This window comes from Quercus suber, unplaced genomic scaffold (assembly GCF_002906115.3).
Source record: "Quercus suber isolate HL8 unplaced genomic scaffold, Cork oak 2.0 scaffold_340, whole genome shotgun sequence".
Taxonomy (NCBI): Eukaryota; Viridiplantae; Streptophyta; class Magnoliopsida; order Fagales; family Fagaceae; genus Quercus; species Quercus suber.
The window spans coordinates 255,797-277,077 of NW_027069792.1; the positions used below are offsets into that span (position 1 = coordinate 255,797).

Consider the following 21,281-nt stretch of genomic DNA (forward strand, 5'->3'; position numbering starts at 1 on the left):
AAGACCATACATTAGAGGTTATACTACCCCAGCACAAGGACAAAACAATGAATTCATTGAATATAAAGCAAACGGAATAGAATCATCCTATGAGCCATTTTTTAAGCTCTCTTTACTTGTGCTTACTTCCAGAAGCACCCGTAGACAATACTGAGGTTTGTAGATAACTAGATGACAATAAATTTGCTTAAATATTTATCAAAATAAATAAAGCCTCATGTCCCAACAACTTGTAATTGGCTACTCAAAACCATCTCCCATTTAATTCTATCCAGGGATTAATAAATAAACAATTCCTAACTCTTTTAAGTCCCCAATGGAAAGCCTCTATTTATTAGCTCTTCTAGTTTTCAGGTCCAATCTTACAATGTTATGGGGAACATAAGATACAGGCATATCACACCCCAAAAATATCACCCAAAGAAGAGTCTTAAATATGATACGATTGATAAATGCCGGGGGGGGGGTCGGGGGGGGGGGGGGGGGGGGCGCGGGCGGCGCCGTGCCTGAAGTTCTAAAGGATATTTTCCGATCTTCAACCAGGTGGCCATTTCATCCGTCTCCCACCCAGGACATGCAAGTGGAGATGATAAACAGATTGACCTGCACAGAGAGAGGGAAAAAGAGAGAGAGAATAAGGAAATATTGCATTGCAGAACAACTTAAAGAGGATCTAGAGACATTATAGAGAATGGAGATGATAACTTACAGGCATCCGAGCCATTGTTTATGACAACACGAAAACCATCAAGAATACCTTCTTTCTCGGCTACAATTTTGGCAGCATAGAGAAGCTGACCCAGTATCTCTCCATGCCTTGCTTCAGCCTGAAAAGGCGGAAATCAACATGTCATTAAGATTAGCAAACAAAAAGAACAATCTGCCAAAAAAAGTTACTACCAGACTATACCTCATTACATAAAATTAAAATTGATATTTACAATCTTTTCTCTAAGAAAATAATAATTATAAGGGCAAGACTTAAGTACATTATGTAGATGTTGTTTCTTGGGTTCCCTTCTTAAGACTCTGCCATGTGGATTTTTTGTTATGGGATGGAAGTGTAATTTTTAGTTAAGTAGCCACATGGTTGAATCTTAAAATGAGAACCTAAGGAACAGCATCTAAGGTACTATACCTAAGTTTTGTCCTAATAATAATAATAATACTTGATATTCCATGGAAATCAAACATCAATTTGGTATAAATACGCAGAAGCATATACCTACAGATAAGCTAAAAGTCTATGCATACCATCTTTCAACTTCCAAAACATTCAACCATCAAAAAGTGTGCCTTGGTGGGCACTTGGCCAATATAAGGTCAAACATATTCAAAATTCAAGACAGATAGGTCCATGAACCACCTGTAAAGCAATGGAGCATATGGAAATTTTCTTTTTTCTTTTTTTACATTTTTCATAAGTATACTGATTTATAGTTATATACATTTCAGGAAGAAGTGGTATATAACCAATAGCCAGTAAGCTGCATATTCCAATAGGAGACTTGTCTTACTGGAGAAGGAAATCTTATCAGAGGAACTAAATGTAATTTCGTGTGGATTTCACATCCACATTGCCAGAAATAAGTCTCAGAAAAGACTGATGCATTGCACCCATTTGGAAGATTACCGATGCATATAACTATGTAAATAAAAGAAAAGGACAAAAATGACCTTCCCAAGCTGTGTCAATCCATCCCTAAACTTTGGAATGACTAAAACATGAACAGGAGCCTGCGGATCAATGTCACGAAATGCTAGGACCTTTTCATCCTCATAAACAATGCTTGAAGGGATTTCCTTAGCTATGATCTTGTCAAATCTGAAAAAATAATCATAATAAAAAATAAAAAAACAAGAACTCTTAAATCCATCTGTGTACTTTGCACCAGTTATTGCAACATGTTGTAGCATATATGAGATTCTGCTCATTGCCTTAACTGACTTCATTTTCATTTTTCATTTTGGCCTCACTTTTTCATTCAAATGTAGATAACTTACTTGGGAAAAGTTTCAAAACATTCTGGACCACATATATATATTTTTCGAGGGGGAAAAAAAATCTAGTTATGGTTTTATTGATATTAGACAAAATTCAGGAACTTGTACACAAAATATACACCATGTTTTGTTCCCAAGTCTTCAATTTTATATTAGTAGGTTCTGTGGTTCTTTTATAAGTTAAAGCAAAATCTTTTTGGATGCTCAGTTCTTCTTGTCCTATGTATATAAATATATATATATATAGGGGGGGAAAAAAAAAAAAAAAAAAGATCTTGTCCTATGTATATAAATATATATATATATAGGGGGGGAAAAAAAAAAAAAAAAAAGAAGCTTTTTCCTGGTATTTCAAACTTAATATGTGCTTGTCTACATATGGAATTTTTCCAGAAAGACTTTCTTAAGTGTTGATGATTGACTATATATTTAAAACTATTCTATATATCTGTAGTAAATCAATAGATTCTCACTGCAAAATTCTACAACCCTCTCCATCTTTTGAGTATCTCCAATTAGATGTATACAATCACTACTAAACTCCAAATCTTGATGATCAAAATGAAAGAAAATTCACATGACCAAGAAAAAATGGCATCGTATGACTTAAATGTGAGATCAAACCAGTGTTACTATATCACAAGGGACGGTACATGGTTGGAGCTCCGCTGTCAGCATTGGCTGCTGCTGCTCTAGCAGCAGCCTCTTCATTGTTTGTAGCACTGGCATAAAACTGCAATCTAGAAGCATAAGCCAATAATAAGTAAACAAGAGGATTAGAGATATTTATACCAATAATTACAGTTGTTAGAAGCAGCAAGAAAACTAAATATTTCAGACTCAAATCCATAGTTTATGAAGCTGGGGAAATACTTAGAACTCAATGTGATAGCAATTTAATTTACAAGCATGAATTAGATCATTTCTTCGAAAAAAGATTACCCACTAAGAGAATTCAGGTATCATCTCTGCTAACTCAGACCAGTGAAATAAACAATCATTCCTCCTGATGAAACCAATAGAAGACTTGAATTTTTTAGCAGCCAACACAAATGAAGAACAGTTTCAATGTTTGCTTTTCTTGAGTAAAGATGTGGTTAATTTCAGCAAAATTACACTAAAAAGTATCAAAGAAATATTGAACCATCACAATTACAGGTACTTCATCTCAAGTAATTGCATCCAAGAAAATAGCAATCCATGAATTTCTAATCTCAAGAGTCAAGACTATAAATGGAAGAAGCATTCCACCTTCACATGTAGCAATGCATAGCTAGTTACTATCACATAATGTAATAACTTGTTTACCCTGTCTACATATTAGATCCTCAACTCGGGGTTCCTTGCAACAATTAGAAGGATCAACTCTTCATGGTCACTAAAGCTTTCCCACAAATGAGGATCTTATAATATATGTTCCTTAAAAAAATCAAACTTTGTTGCGTAATGAAGACAGAGAAGAATGATTCCTTTAGGTTGATGTGCAATTGTGTATTTCATGGAGTAAAGAGAACCATTAACTACAACATCAATGTGAAGATCCTCCCATTGAGCCCTAGTTTAAAACCCACTGGAAGCATATGTAATTAATAATGAAAAGGGAGGAAAAAACCATATTTTAAGATTGGTATTGCTCTACAGCAGTGTGCCCAACATAACCACAAACACTCCACACATGTGAATTAAAAAATCCATAAAATTATTGGACCAATTGTAGTGAGAAATGTTAGATGTATCAAACACCAACAGCAAGAAAAATAAGTAGTCTGCAACTAACAACCAAGATATTGCCTTTACAAATGTTCAATCAATGGTCCAGAAATGCAAAATTTTGCACTGTCAAACAATGTCACATAGACACTTCAAAACGAAAAGTGTACCCATGTTAGACAAAATGTAACATGGTTGAGGGTATGGGATATGTCTTGGAAATGCAAATTGACTACAGCAATTATGCCTGGCATGGACAGAAATGGCTGTTTTTTCAGGAACACTAGTTAAATACACTTTATGTATTCCACACATATTTTGATTATGAAAAATACCCATCTGGGAAAAGCTATCTATGAAATTTTCATTTATCATTGACTGGGGCTATAAGGGAGAAAATAGACTCATCCAGGAATCTAGACGTGCCTTCACATCCAAAGTTGGGAATTTTTCTTATATAAATGATTAAGTTACAGAAAAATTGAAATGAGTACGTCCCAAGTTGGGAGTTCAAACAAATATGATACCTAGACACGTGCTCGCAATATGAGAATTGAGACCAAGTCTAGCCTTTGACAACTATTTAAATAGATTGATTATTCTTATATGTGCAGCAGTCATACACTCCGATCCAATCGTGGTGAGTGAAACACCAATAGACAAGCATAATGGATCATGAGTGCCCGCATCAACCACATAATTTACATGACTATTTGCTTTCCATCACAATCAAACAGTGACTGGACTAGAAGTATAATAACCTGGGTGAAAATTTTCTACCCTGGGATATGCTTTATTTCCTGAGAAAATTTCTCTAATTTGTTAAATATAACTCATTGTGAATTGAATAAAAAATTTCACTTCCATAGTCCAATTTTGTCCCATCCAAACAATGAAATCATAATCCTGTCCTGATTTTCAATTCCATCAGAGTTGGAATGCCAATAACTATTCTATTCTGTAATTCAAACTCTATGAACCTATCAGACCCCAAATGAAAGCTGAAAGCTTGAGTGATTAGAGCATAAACCATGGCTGAACAAGTTCCAATCAAACAAAAATGAAGCTTCTTTAGGTTAATTTTGACTCTTTCAATATCTATTTCAACTATATGAACATAATTGATAATTATTTAATGGGTACTTTTCATTTTATTTATTTTTTAAACTTTTTTCTCTCTTTATTAAATTTTACTATAAAAAGTATAAAATAAAAAAGAACAAGAGCAGCAAAATAAGACAGACCCAGTTGAAGATTAAGAAAATTATACAAGTGTTTATAATAAAAGAAAGCAGAGTAAATGAAAATACCTGCGAGAGCGAGAGGGAAGATGAAGGAGGGTAGTGGAGGAAATGGTGTAGGAAGGTTTCACTTTCACAGTCACAAAAGCTCTTGCAGTTGTTGCTGCATAGTTCCTGCGGTTCAAATTTCAAAACAAAACCAAACCCATATATTATTTGCATGAGAAATAGAATTGTGTGTGTGTGTGTGAGAGAGATAGAGAGAGAGAGTACCGAAGCAGAGAGAAGGGTGGTATAGATGCAGCCATGGATTCTGAAGAAGGCAGGGATAACCAAAGTAGACTGACAGAGAAATGAAAATTAATAGGCTAAAAATGTAAATTACATTTCTAAATTTGACTGAAATTTATTTTATCCGTCTACTTTTCCTTTTGTTTAATTGAGTTTTTCAAATTTATTCAATTAGAATTGTTTGTCCAATTTTGCTAAAAACTTGTTCTTAAGTATGCAATTGGCTAATGATTTTTTTTTTTTTAATTCTTACATTAAAAAAAAAATCAATAATTAAGAATTTTTTTATAAAAAATATTTTTTATTAGTTAATTGTGTACAGAAATTTTTTTAACAAAATTGAAGGAAAGGCTTAAAATGAATAAATTTAAAATTTAGAAAATTCAATTAAAGGAAAATAAAGTTAGAAAATTAAATTAAAGTTAAATGATACAGTTTGCATTTTAGCCTTAGTTGCACGCATTATACCACTTGTAAAATCATATTTTCAAAATATGATTTTTTTTTTTTCAATTATTTTCAGTGACAGACCCACTAAGGGGCCAGGGGATGAACAAAAATTCTCCAATTCACCAATAATGCCTAACCAAAAAAATCTCATAGAAAAAAAAAATCCCTTTAGGGGGGTTACAACAATTTATATGACTTTTTTAATTGATTTATAAACTATAGGAAAGTGAATTACAATATTTTTTTTTTTTTCAAAAGATAAAATGCCAAAATTCTTTTAGAAGCCAATATTGATGACGTAGCATTGTCAACTCTTAATATTGATATCCTAATTTTCTTAAATCTTCAAACAAAGTTTTAAAAAACTTCATTAATATGATTTTCAGTTGAATCCAAAAGTATGGGATTATCATATTGGTGAGTTGGTCAATATAATAAAATCAAAATATTAATTCCAACTACCCAAAATCTAGAGATCCAAAGTCCACTTCTTCTGTTTTTTCTTCTTCTTCGAAAAAGGTTAGAATATCATGTTGTAAGTTTCAACTTTTTTGGTTCATATGATATCCTTCTTGACTTAAATATTTAGGTAGTAAAGTACAATTATTTGTCTACCACGATTTTTCTTTTTTTAATAAACCATGTCACAAGAAAATTTTTTTTGTTCATGCTTTGGCCTTCCTAAGTTCAAATCCTGGTTACGTCCTTGATTTTACTTATGAAACGATGAAAATAGGATTTATCATTTTAGCAAATTGTGATTTCAAAAGCAAGATTGCAGCCTGTGTGTGTGCATGATAATCATAGAAATATTTGTTTGGTCCTTATAATTATTCCTCACTTTGCAATGTTTCTGTAACTCTTCACAAAACAAGAGGACAACCACTATTTAAACATAACAAACCCAAAAATAAAAAATAAAAAAATAAAATGGTGAACTTTGTATTGCAATTCCCAAAGACCTTGAGAACCTTCCCTATTTCTACTTCATCTAACGATACAAACATATTGATATAACAATACCTCCCCTAAAGGGTTGCCCTGGACTCGAACTCAAAACTAGTCTGATGAAGTAGAAAATTTACTTGTTAAAAAGTAGGTAAAAAATCCCTCCTCAAGCCATGCTTGCATCTTTCATCGCACATTACTTTCCCTATATATACATTTAACACTCAATGCATTTCTTAGAGGGGAAGCTAAGAAAGTTGAATACTTAGTGGATCAACCTCTACTCTTACTGCATAAACATTTCATAAAAGAAATGCGCCCATAGTGACTAGGATGCATATCTCGTATCCGAAAACTAGTAGTTCACCCTGTCAATCCTCCAAGGCTCAAATAACTCAATTTTTTTCCCTTGAACTATTTGCGTTCGTGGATTTGTTCAATCCAAAACTTAAGATAAGGGGTGTAATCCCAAAAAAAAAATTCATAAGTAGTTGTTAATGGAGTTGAAGTTACTAAATTATGTGGACTTGGTATCAATTTATGCCTAATTACTCTGCTTATAGTTCATCTAATCATATTTTCTAAATGAAACAAAGCTACTCCGAATTGATCTTCTAAGAGATCTGCTACAAACCGAATATATTTATTTTTCAAATGATTCATATCATCAAGTGTAACCATTATAAATTTCATTCCAATCAAATGATCCGCAGCTGCCAATATATCTCATGGTCAACGGTTCTCACTGAATACAAAATAGGACTAAAACCAAGTGGATTTTTTTTTTTTTGGTCCCATAATCTCCCAATACTATATATATCATGACACATCATATCCATGTAATTATGATCTCTAAAATGGTTTGCAGTGCAAGAGGGGCATCGATGAATGGGTTCGAGTGTGGAGGGAATAGGGGCCTAGTGATAGTGAAGCTACCTCTTGATAAGATAAGAAAGCCATTTATGTGAACCAAAGTTATTGATCCTCACAAAGTTAAGGAACTCATGGATAGCCTCGACAGAAACTAATGACATGTTACAATAATCATAACAATTTTTATTTTTTCACGTTGACATTAAAACCAAATCTCCACCTAACAATGTATAGATGTGCTGAGTACAACCCTTAGAACATATCCAACAAGTTTTTTAGACAACCCTAGAAATCATAATTTCTTGAATCTAAAAATTATGAAATCTCTATCATAATCCAAGTCTATAATTTTGTTAATGGATTTCATAACTCTCTCTTAGGCCTTCCCCTTTAAAATTTTCCTTGCCTTTTGGGTTACATGAAAACAGTCTAGTTGCCTCTACATTTGCTAGTTCTCTCTTTGAAGTTGATCAAGTACCATAGTTGAGTCCTCTCTAAAGGACTTGACTTAACGTGCTTTTGAAACTCTCAACCCTTTTCTCATATAGCTTTGACCATGATGGTTCTTCCATAGATTCTATCATAATGTTGGTTGTAGTAATTTGTCTACATTCATTGATCATGGCTTTTTGTTTCTTTTGTTGAATTGTTATTTTTTTTATTTGAAGTGTAGATATTGATTGAATTATTATTTTTATTTTTACTTTTATTTTTATTGTTATTGCTATTGTCATTGTAGATTGGTTTCCATGATGAAGTTGTGAGCAAGAAAGAGTAGTACAAGAATTGGGGATTTTCGAGTATTGTTATTGTCATTAAGAGCATTAATGTTTGAACGTTTGTTATCTGCCCAAAAAGATGCAAACTTCAAAAGTTATCTTTTGGGAAGGGTATAAGTATAGAATTTATCACAAGTAATTGGATTTATTGTAACATCCTACTTGAATCCATGTGTATGTCAAGTAGCAGGCTATTCAGAAAGTCAATCAATAAACCAAATCCTTCGTTGAAAACGTGCTGCGACATAATGGACACGAAGCAACATCCATTATATATCATGTCACTTTTAACACTTGATTTTATAACACTTTGGAACATTCCTGTTATGTATGTCAGGTAGTAAACTATTCAGAAAGCCAATTAATAACCCACACCCTTCATTGAAAACATGCTGCGACATGATAGATAGGAAGTAACATCCATTATATATCATGTCACTTTTGGCACTTGATTTTATAACACTTGCAACATTCCTATTATGTATGTCAGGTAGCAGGCTATTCAGAATGTTAATCAACTATTATAACAGTCGTTAAAAACATACTGCAACATAATGGAAAGGAAGCAACATCCATTGTACATTATGTTACTTTTGACCCTTGATTTTATAACACTTGAACATTCCTATTATGTATCATTCATAGCCTAGTTTCATTGGAAACCTTCAATATTTTTATGGTATTTTTGTTAGTAGTTTATGAATTGGTGGAGGCAGAGACTTTTCTTTGCTCGTTCTTTTCTTTTTTTCTTTTTCTTTTTTTTTTTCCTTTTTTTGGGTAAAGATTGAGGTATTAAGAAGTTGTAAACCAATTGCACACAAGCATTATGTCATGGTAATGATAGTAAATCGATTTTACCAATATGGAACTTAATATGAACAAACTCATAATTAGTTAATCAATAGTAACAAGTAGTGTATAAATAGTTGTAGTACTTGAACACTTCTTATTCTTTTATTGTTATTGTTACTGTTATTGTTATTGTTATTACTTTCCCAAATCAAACATTCTACAATTCACTTACTTCTTATTCGCAAGTCGTTAAAGTATCTTAATCTTTCTTTTTTCGTTTCCATTTTTGTTGTTGTTTTCTCGGAGTGCTCAATGAAACAAATTCTTCATAGTCTAGTATGTGAATTTTGCTCACCAAAAATATTCCCTAACGATTATGTTTTTATGTTAAACCCACATCAATACTTTTTGTTTTGTTATTCCCAAAAAACAAAAAGGGTAAGCAACAATGCCACAGGTAGGTTCAAGGTTGTTTCTAACTTGGTTCATCTTGTCGAGTTTTCCTTAGGTGTGAATGAATCAATGTTGTTCTCATATGTAACAGTAATATAATATACAACTTGTAAATTTTTGTTTTGGAAAACATGGCTTCATATCTCATATAAAACAAACAAACGAATATATTGATCTATTTCATTCATATAAGATAACATGGAACTTAGAATTTTTGAAATAAAGAATGAGAAGTGTATCTTGATATAGTGAAATTAAAAACAAAGAAGAAGATTGATCAAGGGAAAACCTTCAATCTTCACCCCAATTCCACTTTATTCCCAAGATGTGTGGTCTCTTAATCAGTTCTATGTATGTTCTCTGTCATTCTTAATGAAAATATTTGTCGTCTCTTAATCAATTCTACGTATGTAATCATACATACATCTAACTGCCAATGCAATTATGTTATTTAATAACTCTTTATTAAATAACCAATTGATTATCTAGTTGGATTTGCTTTTGGGCCAACCTAATTAGCCTCTAAGGTGTGGCATAGGATGGGACCAAAAGAACAAATAAAGTTGATGTCACTGAAACCTGAAGAAAGTGCATACAATGCTCTCTTTGATGGAATAGATACTAAATATTAGTTTCTGGTAATAAATCTCAAATCCACAAGAGGTCTCTTAAATTCACAAAGTGATAAATCTGAAATGCACCAGAGAAATTAATTGACAAAATTTTGTATTTTTATTAATAATAAACTCTAGAAAAACATTTACAAACTTAAAAGCCTATTTAAGGGCTTTATATAACTTAACAAACAAGAAAACATATTCTAAAATAAGTCTTAATTAATACCTAACTATATGAGGAACCAAATTTAACTTAAAAAACATTAAAAGCACATAAAAAAATGAAATAAATGCCCTAAACGGAAAATAACGAAAACTTACATAAAAACACCAAAACTAACAAGGTATATTTTTCTATGTGGTATAGATGAAGATTTTGTCCTACATCAGAAGCAAAGAAAAGTGAATTATGGTATAGGAGAAGGTATATCCATAACAAGGTATATTTTTCCGTGCAGTATAGACGTAACCATAGATTTTGAAGAAGGCATGGACAACAAAAGCAGACTAACAACTGAGAAATGAAAGTCGCTTCCTACTATTATTTACCAAAAAAAAAAAAAAATTACAAAGTCACTTCCTACTTGGATCGACTAACTAGCTTCAGATTAACAAACCCATCTTTTGTTTACTAACATGGATAGGGTTGGGATGTTTCAGGTTATAATAAATTCCTTAATTATTGTTGTACACTTTTTTTTAGAAGAATTTTTGTATACAATTAGTTACACACAATCACTACCTGTAAAATCATGTTCTAAAAACTTGATTTTTTATTTATAATTATGAAATTGTGAAAACATGATTTTATCATTTTAATTGAAATAGTGCTTTTAAGTTTGTATGTATGTACACAAAGTGTATAATAATCGAAAATATATTTTTGGTTACCAACTTTTTTGAGCTCCTATTTAGATCCTTAAAAATCATAAATTGTTTCCAATTTGGTCCCTATCATTATCTCACATTCTAACTAATGGAAATTATTTATGTGGCACACGGAGTGCACAGGTAGCACGATACATGCTGACATGATTAATAAAATAATAATTAAGAATGTCACATCAGCATCTAATTTTTAAAAGTTAATTTATCAATTTTAACCCCAAAAAAAAAAAAAGAATTAAAAACTCAAAAAAACATGAATTCAAATCTATTCCAAATGAAAAAAAAAAAAATTAAATTCAAGATAACGTTTAGCTACAAAATTAGTTGTAGCTTAAGGTTACAACCTTACTCAATATCTTTTTATTAGATGTGAATTTTGACAAATCTACAATTGGGTTACATCTTCTTCTTATATCTTCCATGCTTACAAAATTTTAGGAAAATTAAAGATGAATAGCTATGTTATAATAAATTGTTTAAATTGCAAATTTTTGTAGTTTAAAATTGTGCATAAAATATAAATTTATACATCATATAGTAAATAATATCTGATTGACACAAAATTTGACACATGTACTAAGAGTGTAAAGTTGACAATGGAGCTTTGTGGATCAGTGAAGGCAGCGGGACTCGAGAATTGTTGATTGGTTTTGTTGGTGGGTTTGTTTGGATTTGCAAGTTGTGGATTAGTTGTTGGTGGGTGTGGTGTTGTGAAACCCCATATCGGAGTTGGTGGTTATGAATTGGTTTGAATTCACAGTTGTGATTGATTATTGGTGGGTTTTGTGAAACACAGATTGGTGGTTGGTGGTTAGGTGGGTCACGGTGGTCTAATTTGCCTGTTGGTGGGTCGATTTATTCGGTTGAATCTGGTGGTGGGGGTGGGTTACTAGTTAGGTTTATTGTTGGTGTGGGTCACATCTCAAAGCATTATGATTGAACTCATTCTCTCTCTCTCTCTAAACCCATGGCCAAAAAACATGATCAATAGTGAATATGGGTTTATTGATTTTGGATTCAATTAATTTAATTAGGTTTTCTCTAGGGTCGGTGGTAGATTTGATAATGCTAGGCAGTTGGTTTGTGTTGAATTTTGGTTTGATGATTTTGGTTGAAATTCATGGAGCGTAAAGGTGTATAATTGATTTTTGTGGAAGCACAAAGCTGAAATTTATGGAAGCACAAGCTAAAATTTTTGGTTTTATGTATAACTTTTCAAGAAGAATTTAAACAAATTTTGGAAAGAAATTCTTTGAGATAATATGTTCTTCTATTTTCTTGTTAGTATTTAATTTAAGAACAAAATTTAGCTACAAAATTACTCAATAAAATAAATATTACTATATATTTTGAAAATCTAACTATTGAATTGCATGTTCTNGTACCTAAACCCTCCAAGCTTCTTGCTCCAATAAGGTTGCACCGAACCTTTATCTTCTTTAGCTTACCAGATTCCGCTATAACCCATAGCATCAACCAATAACCATTGGTCCCTTCCTAACTGTTTACCAAAGCACCAAATAGCCTTCTCACATATATGGGTATGATGAGAAAATGATTTGGGTAAGAAACTCTCAAAGATGTAATAATGGAAAGAATGAGAGTAGAGGAATTTGAAGAGTCTTTATATAAAGATTGTGGATGAATCAATCTTATTTTTCTCTAGGGTTTCTCTCTCAAAATTCTCTCTAGAAGCTCTCTACATTTCATGGGTATAAGGGGTATTTATACTGGGGTGAAAAATGAATGCGAAGAGTCAGTTTTTCCCAAATAGGGTGGTCTGGTGACTTGGCCTCGCGACTGGACTGAGTCGCGAGTTCAAATCACTAGCTAACGGCCTGGCCAGCTTGGGACTTTTGTCCTGTAGTGCAACAGCTGGGGTGACTCTTTAGCTCCCCTGCATGCTTCACACGTGTGCCAGCTTTGGCGACTTGCAAGCCGCGAGCCACCCGCGAGATCCAGCCGTGAGTCTCTGTTTCACTGCATAATCTTGAGCATTTCTTCACACTCTCTCACACACTATCCTTACATGAATCGCACCGAAATATAGGGTTACTAAATGCTAAATACACAAATTTAGCACGGAATAAAGCCAACAGAATGGTTGATTAAATTCAACCTTACACAACCAAAGAACATTTCTTTGGGGGGAAGAACATGTTCTTGCAAAAAATATAATAAAAAGAATTTTTTTTAATTTAATTATTGTGAGGGGTAATAAGCTCCACCCAATATTAGGCTGTTGGCCAAAGGCCCAATAGGGAATAGAGAAGGCCAAATAAAGAACAAAGCCCAGTCATGCCCAACTTGTGGAACTATGAATCGATCCGAAGAGTCTCCTTAGGCCCAATTAGCCTTGCTGAGGAGATACCAGCTAGGCCTAGCCCATGCAACCTCAAGTCGACCCAAGGAGTCTCCTTAGGCACAATGTCCCTTTCCCATGAGAGTCTACCTGAGCTGGTGAGTCGAAGAAGTGCAATGCCTGGGGATGCGATCCAAGCTGAGAACACACCCCACAACACCACCCCCCCAAAAAAGATGCGGCAATGATCACAAGGAATAACAACAAATTAACAATGTAGATGTTAGAACAGGACAACGATGACCCACACATTAATTGTTTAATGGCTAGCTTAAACAATGTGCTAGACCCAAAATCTCACTCTAGTCTGTGAAAAGGGGGATAAGATATCTAACAAGATAGTCACCATAAGACTCCATCATTACAACCCACTAAGTAAAGGATAAACTACCTATATATATATATATATATAGGAGGTAAGCCCCAAATGCAAGGGGTTTAGTGGAAAAATCAGAGAGAGAGAGTTCATATGAGAATTGTAAAGAGTGTTATGTAGTGATTTAAGGAGCCTTATAACCTCAAGTCCTTTCATTTTACAACTTGCATATGTGCTATATACTTGAATCCTTCTTATTATCTAGTTTCTTGGTTTTATTTTTATTTTTTTTATTTTTTATTTTTTTATTTTTTTGGATCTCCCATTATAAGCTAATTTTTCGTTCCCAAAACAAATTAGTTGTGACATTTTAGGCCCTCAAGCGCAACCTTGGTCGGCTTGACCTCCGCAATTATTTTATTTAATTAGATTTTAGATTTTCTTTTCAATTTTTAAAAAAAAAATTCTTACACGATTATTTTTGTTTATTAAAATGCTGACATGATATTTTTAATGACAAATAAATTTTTTAACATTATTTTAATGATCACTTTTCTGTTAATAAGAGGGCGTAATGACTAAATTGAAAACTATTTTTTTTATTTTTTTGGACCAAAACAGGAGCTTGAAAAAGATGGGGATCAAAATATAAAATAGCCCAAAAGGCAGTGACAAAAATGTATTTTCGTCTAATCATTACAGTAAAAAACAAGAAACAAATATCTGTCTGGTTCTTGTAGTTATTCCTCACTTTGTACTGTTTCTATATCTCTTCACAAAAACAGAGGACAACCACAATTGAAAGTACAGAACCCAAAAAAAAAAAAAAAAAAATATTATTTTTGTTTATTAAAATGCTGACATGATATTTTTAATGACAAATAAATTTTTTAACATTATTTTAATGATCACTTTTCTGTTAATAAGAGGGCGTAATGACTAAATTGAAAACTATTTTTTTTATTTTTTTGGACCAAAACAGGAGCTTGAAAAAGATGGGGATCAAAATATAAAATAGCCCAAAAGGCAGTGACAAAAATGTATTTTCGTCTAATCATTACAGTAAAAAACAAGAAACAAATATCTGTCTGGTTCTTGTAGTTATTCCTCACTTTGTACTGTTTCTATATCTCTTCACAAAAACAGAGGACAACCACAATTGAAAGTACAGAACCCAAAAAAAAAAAAAAAAAAATGGCGAACTTTGTATTGCAATTCCCAAAGACCCTGAGAACCTTCCCTATTTCTGCTTCATCTAACGGTACAAAGATATTGATAAACTAAAAGCTTTATTCTTTTCTCTTTTTAGAGTACGAGTATGAATGCTCTGTTTCTCTCTGGTTTTTGTTTTTAGTTTTTATTTATTTTTTATTATGATCTCTAAAATGGTTTACAGTGCAGGAGGGGCATCGGTGAGTGGGTCCCAGAGTGGAGGGAATGGGGGCCCAGTGATAGTGGAGCTGCCGCTTGATAAGATAAGAAGGCCATTGATGAGAACCAGAGCTAATGATCCTCACAAAGTTAAGGAACTCATGGATAGTATCCAAGAAATTGGCCTCCAAGTACCTGTCAGTATATTACTATTTAGTTTTCTTTATCTGGGTTTCTTTTGCATTTTCATTTTTTTTTAAATACTGGGTTTTTTTTTTAAAAAATTATAAATAATTACTGCATTGAGTGTTTGTGCTTTGTTTGGTATGCGAGAAAATGAATGGGAATTTTAGTAGAATTTGGTCAATTAAAAGTCATGCTTGAGTGGTGGAAGACTTCACTACTAGAAGCTTAAGGAAAATGAATGAGCTTTGTTTGTTTGTTTGTTTGTTTTTTTGGGTTAAATTTGATTAGCTACCTGAGATCTACATGTATTTTAGGAGAATCCAATATGACTCCGGTACCCAAATTTCAATTGAGTATAAGGAAACAACTTTAGCAGTAGTTGACATGGCCTATTGTGATTAGGGAATAATATAAGGGGTGTCAATGATGGACCAAGGGTGAAAGTGATGTTCATTCAATCGCAATAAGCCATGAAGCAGTGGTGAATAATGTTATGAATGACTGTGTGTCCCTAAGAATTCTTTATTTTTTCCAAAATATTTTTAGGTTTATAAACTCAATGTCAAGTGTATTTATCATTTTATCTACAAGAATATAACATGTAAATGTGACATTGAATGGTTCCCAATCCACATATTTATGTATCAGCCACGCCCCAAAACCTCAAATAAATTGTAGGTGCTGAATAAGATATGAAAATATTGCTCATAGGTACTAAATAAGATATCATTAGAAAATAAAGCATAGACAATATAATAGATTAAGACAAATTTACATTCACTGGAAGAGCAACCTCCCTATGGTAGAAGCACAAAGTTCCAACAGTGTTACAATTGGGTAGGAAGTGAAGTGTATGGAAGAGAGTTTGCATTAGAGCAGAAAAGATTTATATTTTTTGTTAGTTAAAAGGTTGTAAATTGTATGTGTTATTATGACTTCAAAAAAGTAATCTTTCTCAAGGCATGAGAATTGCAGATACCCACTTCTTTAAATGGGAATCCGTATTCTCACAATAGTTAGGTCTAGGGAGTCACTTTACAAATGTTATGTATTTCTAAAACTCTACTCTGACAATTGGTTTAGGTAATCTTTTAAAATTCCTGAGAATTCTAGAGGATTCTCATGTTTGATTGCTAATAGTCAAGGGGATCCAGATGTTTATGGATTCCCACTCTCCTCCTCATGGCAGTAAAATGAAATAGACCGCACTTTTAGTTTATTATGTGAGGGAACATTTTGAATTAATAGATTGGTTGTGGTCATTTTAGGCTACAATCAATTGGTTCATTTTCAATCTTGAGATTAATTTGACGAAAGATGGTCATTGTGTTTTTGACTCAAGACTGAAAAAGTGATGACATTGTCATTTGGGATGATGGTTTGCAAACCATGACATTGCTGGTCGAGAAATGTGATACTGAAAATTGAATATTGAATAGAGTTTGGCCAAGAAAAAAGACCTTACCTTTTCTTAGGGCCAACAATACCATCAAGCATTTGTGGTTTCCCAACCATTTTGCAAAATATAATGCTACACATTTACAACACACTGTTAGGAAAGTTCTCTTAAATTTTCTAGTTACGTAACTGTGAGTGAATATATTGGCATAACAAGAATAAAGAAATTGCTTAGGCTTTAACAGGTGAAGACAGTGGTTGCTCTTTAGGAGACTTCAAACCTAAGACTAGGTCATGGCGATAGCTAGAAAATTTCTGTGAGACATCAAAAGACTCCCTAGGACCAACATATAATGTTGCTTTCCATTCAATATGATTTTTCGAATTTGTATAACTCTCTTTTAGAATTACTGAATTAGTATTGCTGCACAGAAACTTTTAGGTTTGTCAGATTGGTTGGATATTGACAGAGAAGTGAAAATTACAATAAGTTTGCCATTATGATAATAAGTTTTACACCTCACTTCTTTACATATTCTTGTAGACCTTTGTAGACCTTGTGCATGCGCTAAGAGTACAAAGTTCTTATTGAGTTTTTCTCGACTGTTCCTAGCTGATGTGGCAACTTCCAATAGCACTTCCCAAGCTAATATAAGTTGCCTATTGGGATGAATGAAAGACCTGCTATATGAAATGAATCTCAAAAAAATTTGCACAAATGTTTTTGAGTTTTTCTCAGGAGCAATTGTACTTGGAAAATTGTTAAGTATTTTTACTTATAAAAAAAATTATTAAGTATTTGTGGATTCACGTGGAACTGTGCCCTTAAATAAACAAGTAAACTATTTATTTATTTATTTATTTGTATGTTGGAATATGTGCCTAATTTCCTCACTTTAGAGAGCGACCCTTTAGATCAATGTATTAATTTTTTTCTCTGTAGAAAATGTAGGTTTTTTAATTTTCTTTTCTTTTTGGTTGGGGAGGAGGGGGGAGGGGGCGTGGAATTTGTATAAATGAAATTGGTAATAAGAACATCCATATAGAGCTTGTGATAGATCAAAAGGTGAGGTAGCTTCTATTGTTTTTCATGGTGTTTATGCCTTGATGCCTCATCTTCTCCGACTGTTGCACATTGGGGGTTAACAAATTTTTCAATGCTAAAAATAACAGTTGGAAGCATTCCAATTTTAAATTGTGCAACTGTGCCCTTAGATAAACAAGTAGTAAAACTATTTTAAGGAGGAATATGTGTGTGATTGCCTTACTTTAAACTGTGGCCCTTTCTGATCAATTAAGATATGAATATAATTGCAATGTGTTCTTGTTATTCCTGTATGCCAAAATGTTTTGGTTTCTCTTGATATATAAAAAAAGCTATGATAAGGATCTATGATCTGTCTGAATGTACATTCATTTGATCGAAAAAACAAATAGTGGTTACATACACATACACATACACAAACACAGTCATATGATGCCAACTCTATTTTATTTGACCTACTGTCTTTTTAACAATGCAGATTGATGTTCTTGAGGTTGATGGAGTTTACTATGGTAGGTGTTTAATCTAAATATTCTGTGAAGAGATTGATTTTGTTTTTTTTTTTTTTTGATAAGTAATTCTACGTGAAGAGCTATTAACCCCTTATTCATTTAAATTCTTCTCTACAAATCACTTTCACAGCTACTTGAAAGAACAGGATAAAGAGAAAGTCATGTAGAGTCTAATTTGGATGTGTGTAAATATCAAAGCCTTTCTTTTGTTTTGCCATGATCAAAGCTCATGATTATCTTTTTCATTGTTTTGTAGGTTTCTCTGGTTGCCATCGATATGAGGCCCATCAACGCCTAGGGCTCCCAAAAATCCGTTGCAAAGTTCGACGTGGAACAAAAGAAACTCTAAGGTTCATTTTACCCAGTGATTGTCTTATCTTGGATTTAATATCTGTTGAGAAACATTTTTAAGTCTCCTTTTTCATCTTGTAGGCATCACCTGCGTTGACATTTAGCGGCTTGTCTTTTCACAGCGAATTTGCAACTTCAGCTCAATTAATTAGCTCTATGTGAACTAGGAAATCATACTGCAACAATAACCAGATAGTCTATATATCTTTGTGTGTATAGATGTTTTAATAAGCAATTTGCCAATGAACCCGATCTTAGAGGAAGTTTGCTTGAAAATAAGCTTCTGATTGTGATAAAAAAATCTTGTTGTATTTTGTCAGCTACGGAAAATTATAAAATAAAAGGTGTAATGCAAATGTCTGTTCTTTATCCCTTTTTTTTCAAAACAAAGACTAATGCCATTCTAGTAAATAGTAATCATAAGTCCAAAACACATTTTTCCTATCTAACCTTTAGTCCATGAGTGATTTAATACCTGTTGTTTAAAGTGATCATTTATTATTCTGTAACAACTTAAATTGATTGATTTGGTCTCTAACAAACTTAAAGTGATCGATTTTGGTCCCAAATGTGTCTAATGGAGTAATGATATGTTAGTTTTTGATTTGTCCGTGTTAGGTTTTATCTCTAGGTTGGCAAACCACAAAATGTGTCTTGTAAGTTATTTTAGCAGTTTTATTTTGAAGAAAAGATTGCTGCCAGGTTTTGCTCTTCAATAAGTTTCTAGATTTTTGACCTTTTTTACCCCTGTTTGGTTGATTGAAGGCTTTCAACACCTATCTATTGAAATCGCAAAACTAGATTCCTAAAAGGCCCAATATGTCATCTATTTCAGCCCTAATCCATGCCCTACTTGCTGAACAATATAAGAACACATTAGGGATGACTAGTGGCTGAGAGCTGTTTGCCACACAAATAAGATCTAGACCCTAGTTCTCTCTATTTCAACATCATTCCAATATTCAAGTAGATCTAATGATCCTTTAAGATTGGTGATCAAGACTAAAGTCACGGTGTTATCATAGACTTGATGTTGTGAAGTAAAGCTTTAAGAAATTCTTGGAGTTGGTCGGATGTTCCAGTCATGAGCATAGAGGAATCATTTTGAAGGCATTCATATATTGAAGAGTTTAAAGGTTCTAAAATAGTAGAAGATTTATGTTGTAAGTTTATCTACGGGTTGTATAGCCTAGGTATAAAGGTTTTATACTAAAAGTTAATCCATGAATTGCCTTTTTGGGAAGACTACCCCCTCCCAATGGTTTTTTACTTTGTGACAAGTTGCTCCATTAGTTTTTTCTCTTTTTTTTTTTTTTTTTTTTTTTACAAGATAGAATTTCTACTTGAGCCTAATCTAAGTGTATATGTGTGTGAGTCTCCTTCCTATAGACTTGAACCTCGGTCTTGCCTCCCACACCCCACAAGCATTTATACTTGTGGAGTGACCACCTCACTAAGGATGCGCGGTGGTTCATTAGTTTTTTCTGAGTTACCATGTATGTTATTTATTTCAATGTATTTTATTTTAAATACACAATATTAGTATTGTTTTTTTTTTTTTTTTTTTGGTGAAGATGGAAATTATAAAAAACTAAACAGAGGAAAAAGTCTCAGGACAACGCCTGTTAACATACAGACCAAAATTATCAAAATCTAAATCAGATTGAAGCTCCTGAGGGGAGACTTCATACAAACAAAAATTTGCAGGTTGCTGCACTCCCATTCGAGCTAGCTTGTCTGCGCAACGGTTCACCTCTCTGTAACAATGCCTTACTCGGATCTGAGGAAAATGGACCATCATCTGCCTGCAGTCATCCAGAATGGCAGATATGATATTGTTGGACTGGTTCGGATTGGTTAGCACATCAGAGATACTTTTAGCATCCAATTCTAACACTACAGCAGGAAAATTGTTATGCATACAATACTAATATTTTGCATAAAAATATTAGTATTGTTTGCATAACCAATGATAAGTCATAATTTGACTAAGTAACAACTTGACCTTAAAATTGATCAACTAGTTCTTTTGAGGGTCTAGAATTCAGTAGTCCACGTTTTTCAAGGGGCTAAAAGTGATCACTTTGAACTTCATGAATTTTTTTTTTTTTTGTTTGATGATGGAGCCAGCCACCATTGCACATACAATTGTCTCATTTGTCACATACCTTATGTCTCATTTGTATTCATTTTGGGTGGACGGGGAATGGGGGAATGGAATGAAATGGTAAATCATATTTGGGGCAAAAATGACATTTGCTTTAGGAAGAATTTGATATAGGAGGCAGAAAGAGATATTTATTTAAATTTAGTCTTATTAGAGTCAACTGTATTTTTATTGGTGAATTATTTTTCGTTTTAGGCCCTAGTATTTAATTAGGTTTATTAATTTTTTAAAAATAAATCCATTAGAGTTTTCTATATCAATTAGTATTAGGATTTTAAAGTCTACATAATCACAATAATATATTCCTATGAGGAAATTATTTTGATGAATAAAACTTCTGTTGGAATTGTTCTAATGGTCTGTTGCTAACTCCAGGTAATCCTAGGTTTCAACTCCAAGGACCGAAATGGTGTTGACTCCGAGCATGTCTAGGTGCCTCCTAGGTTCTTTATTTAAATTATTCTTGTTCCTTAAAATTCCCGTTGAATCGTTATGGTTTGTCCAGCATTAGAGTTGGCTTGAGGTTA

General features: G+C 32.9%; 2 protein-coding genes across 2 annotated transcripts; one reads left to right on the top strand and one right to left on the bottom strand.

Annotated features, from left to right (window-relative positions):
• Positions 1-462: 462 nt before the first annotated feature.
• On the bottom strand, positions 463-5,359 carry LOC111986897 (14 kDa zinc-binding protein). Its single transcript, XM_024018589.2, has 6 exons — positions 5,229-5,359; positions 5,025-5,129; positions 2,658-2,744; positions 1,678-1,825; positions 710-827; positions 463-603 (listed from the first exon to the last, which is right to left on the bottom strand). The coding sequence occupies exons 1-6, from the start codon at positions 5,261-5,263 to the stop codon at positions 536-538; spliced, it is 561 nt and encodes a 186-aa protein (XP_023874357.2). The 5' UTR covers positions 5,264-5,359; the 3' UTR covers positions 463-535.
• A 9,492-nt stretch (positions 5,360-14,851) lies between these two features.
• On the top strand, positions 14,852-18,956 carry LOC111986909 (sulfiredoxin, chloroplastic/mitochondrial). The gene is made up of 5 exons (XM_024018605.2): positions 14,852-14,985; positions 15,126-15,292; positions 18,203-18,236; positions 18,493-18,586; positions 18,669-18,956. Exons 1-5 carry the CDS (start codon positions 14,919-14,921, stop codon positions 18,682-18,684), a joined length of 378 nt encoding a protein of 125 aa, XP_023874373.2. The 5' UTR covers positions 14,852-14,918; the 3' UTR covers positions 18,685-18,956.
• Positions 18,957-21,281: the final 2,325 nt, after the last annotated feature.

Bases quoted from the DNA above. Each gene is read 5' to 3' on its own strand.
- LOC111986897 (XM_024018589.2), bottom strand. From the start codon at position 5,263: ATGGCTGCATCTATACCACCCTTCTCTCTGCTTCG. The intron at 5,130-5,228 runs GTACTCTCTCTC...TTTGAACCGCAG, and splicing joins CCACCCTTCTCTCTGCTTCG to GAACTATGCAGCAACAACTG. The intron at 604-709 runs GTAAGTTATCAT...CTCTCTGTGCAG, and splicing joins AAACAATGGCTCGGATGCCT to GTCAATCTGTTTATCATCTC.
- LOC111986909 (XM_024018605.2), top strand. From the start codon at position 14,919: ATGGCGAACTTTGTATTGCAATTCCCAAAGACCCTGAGAACCTTCCCT. The intron at 14,986-15,125 runs GTACAAAGATAT...TTTACAGTGCAG, and splicing joins TATTTCTGCTTCATCTAACG to GAGGGGCATCGGTGAGTGGG. The intron at 15,293-18,202 runs GTCAGTATATTA...TTAACAATGCAG, and splicing joins AAATTGGCCTCCAAGTACCT to ATTGATGTTCTTGAGGTTGA.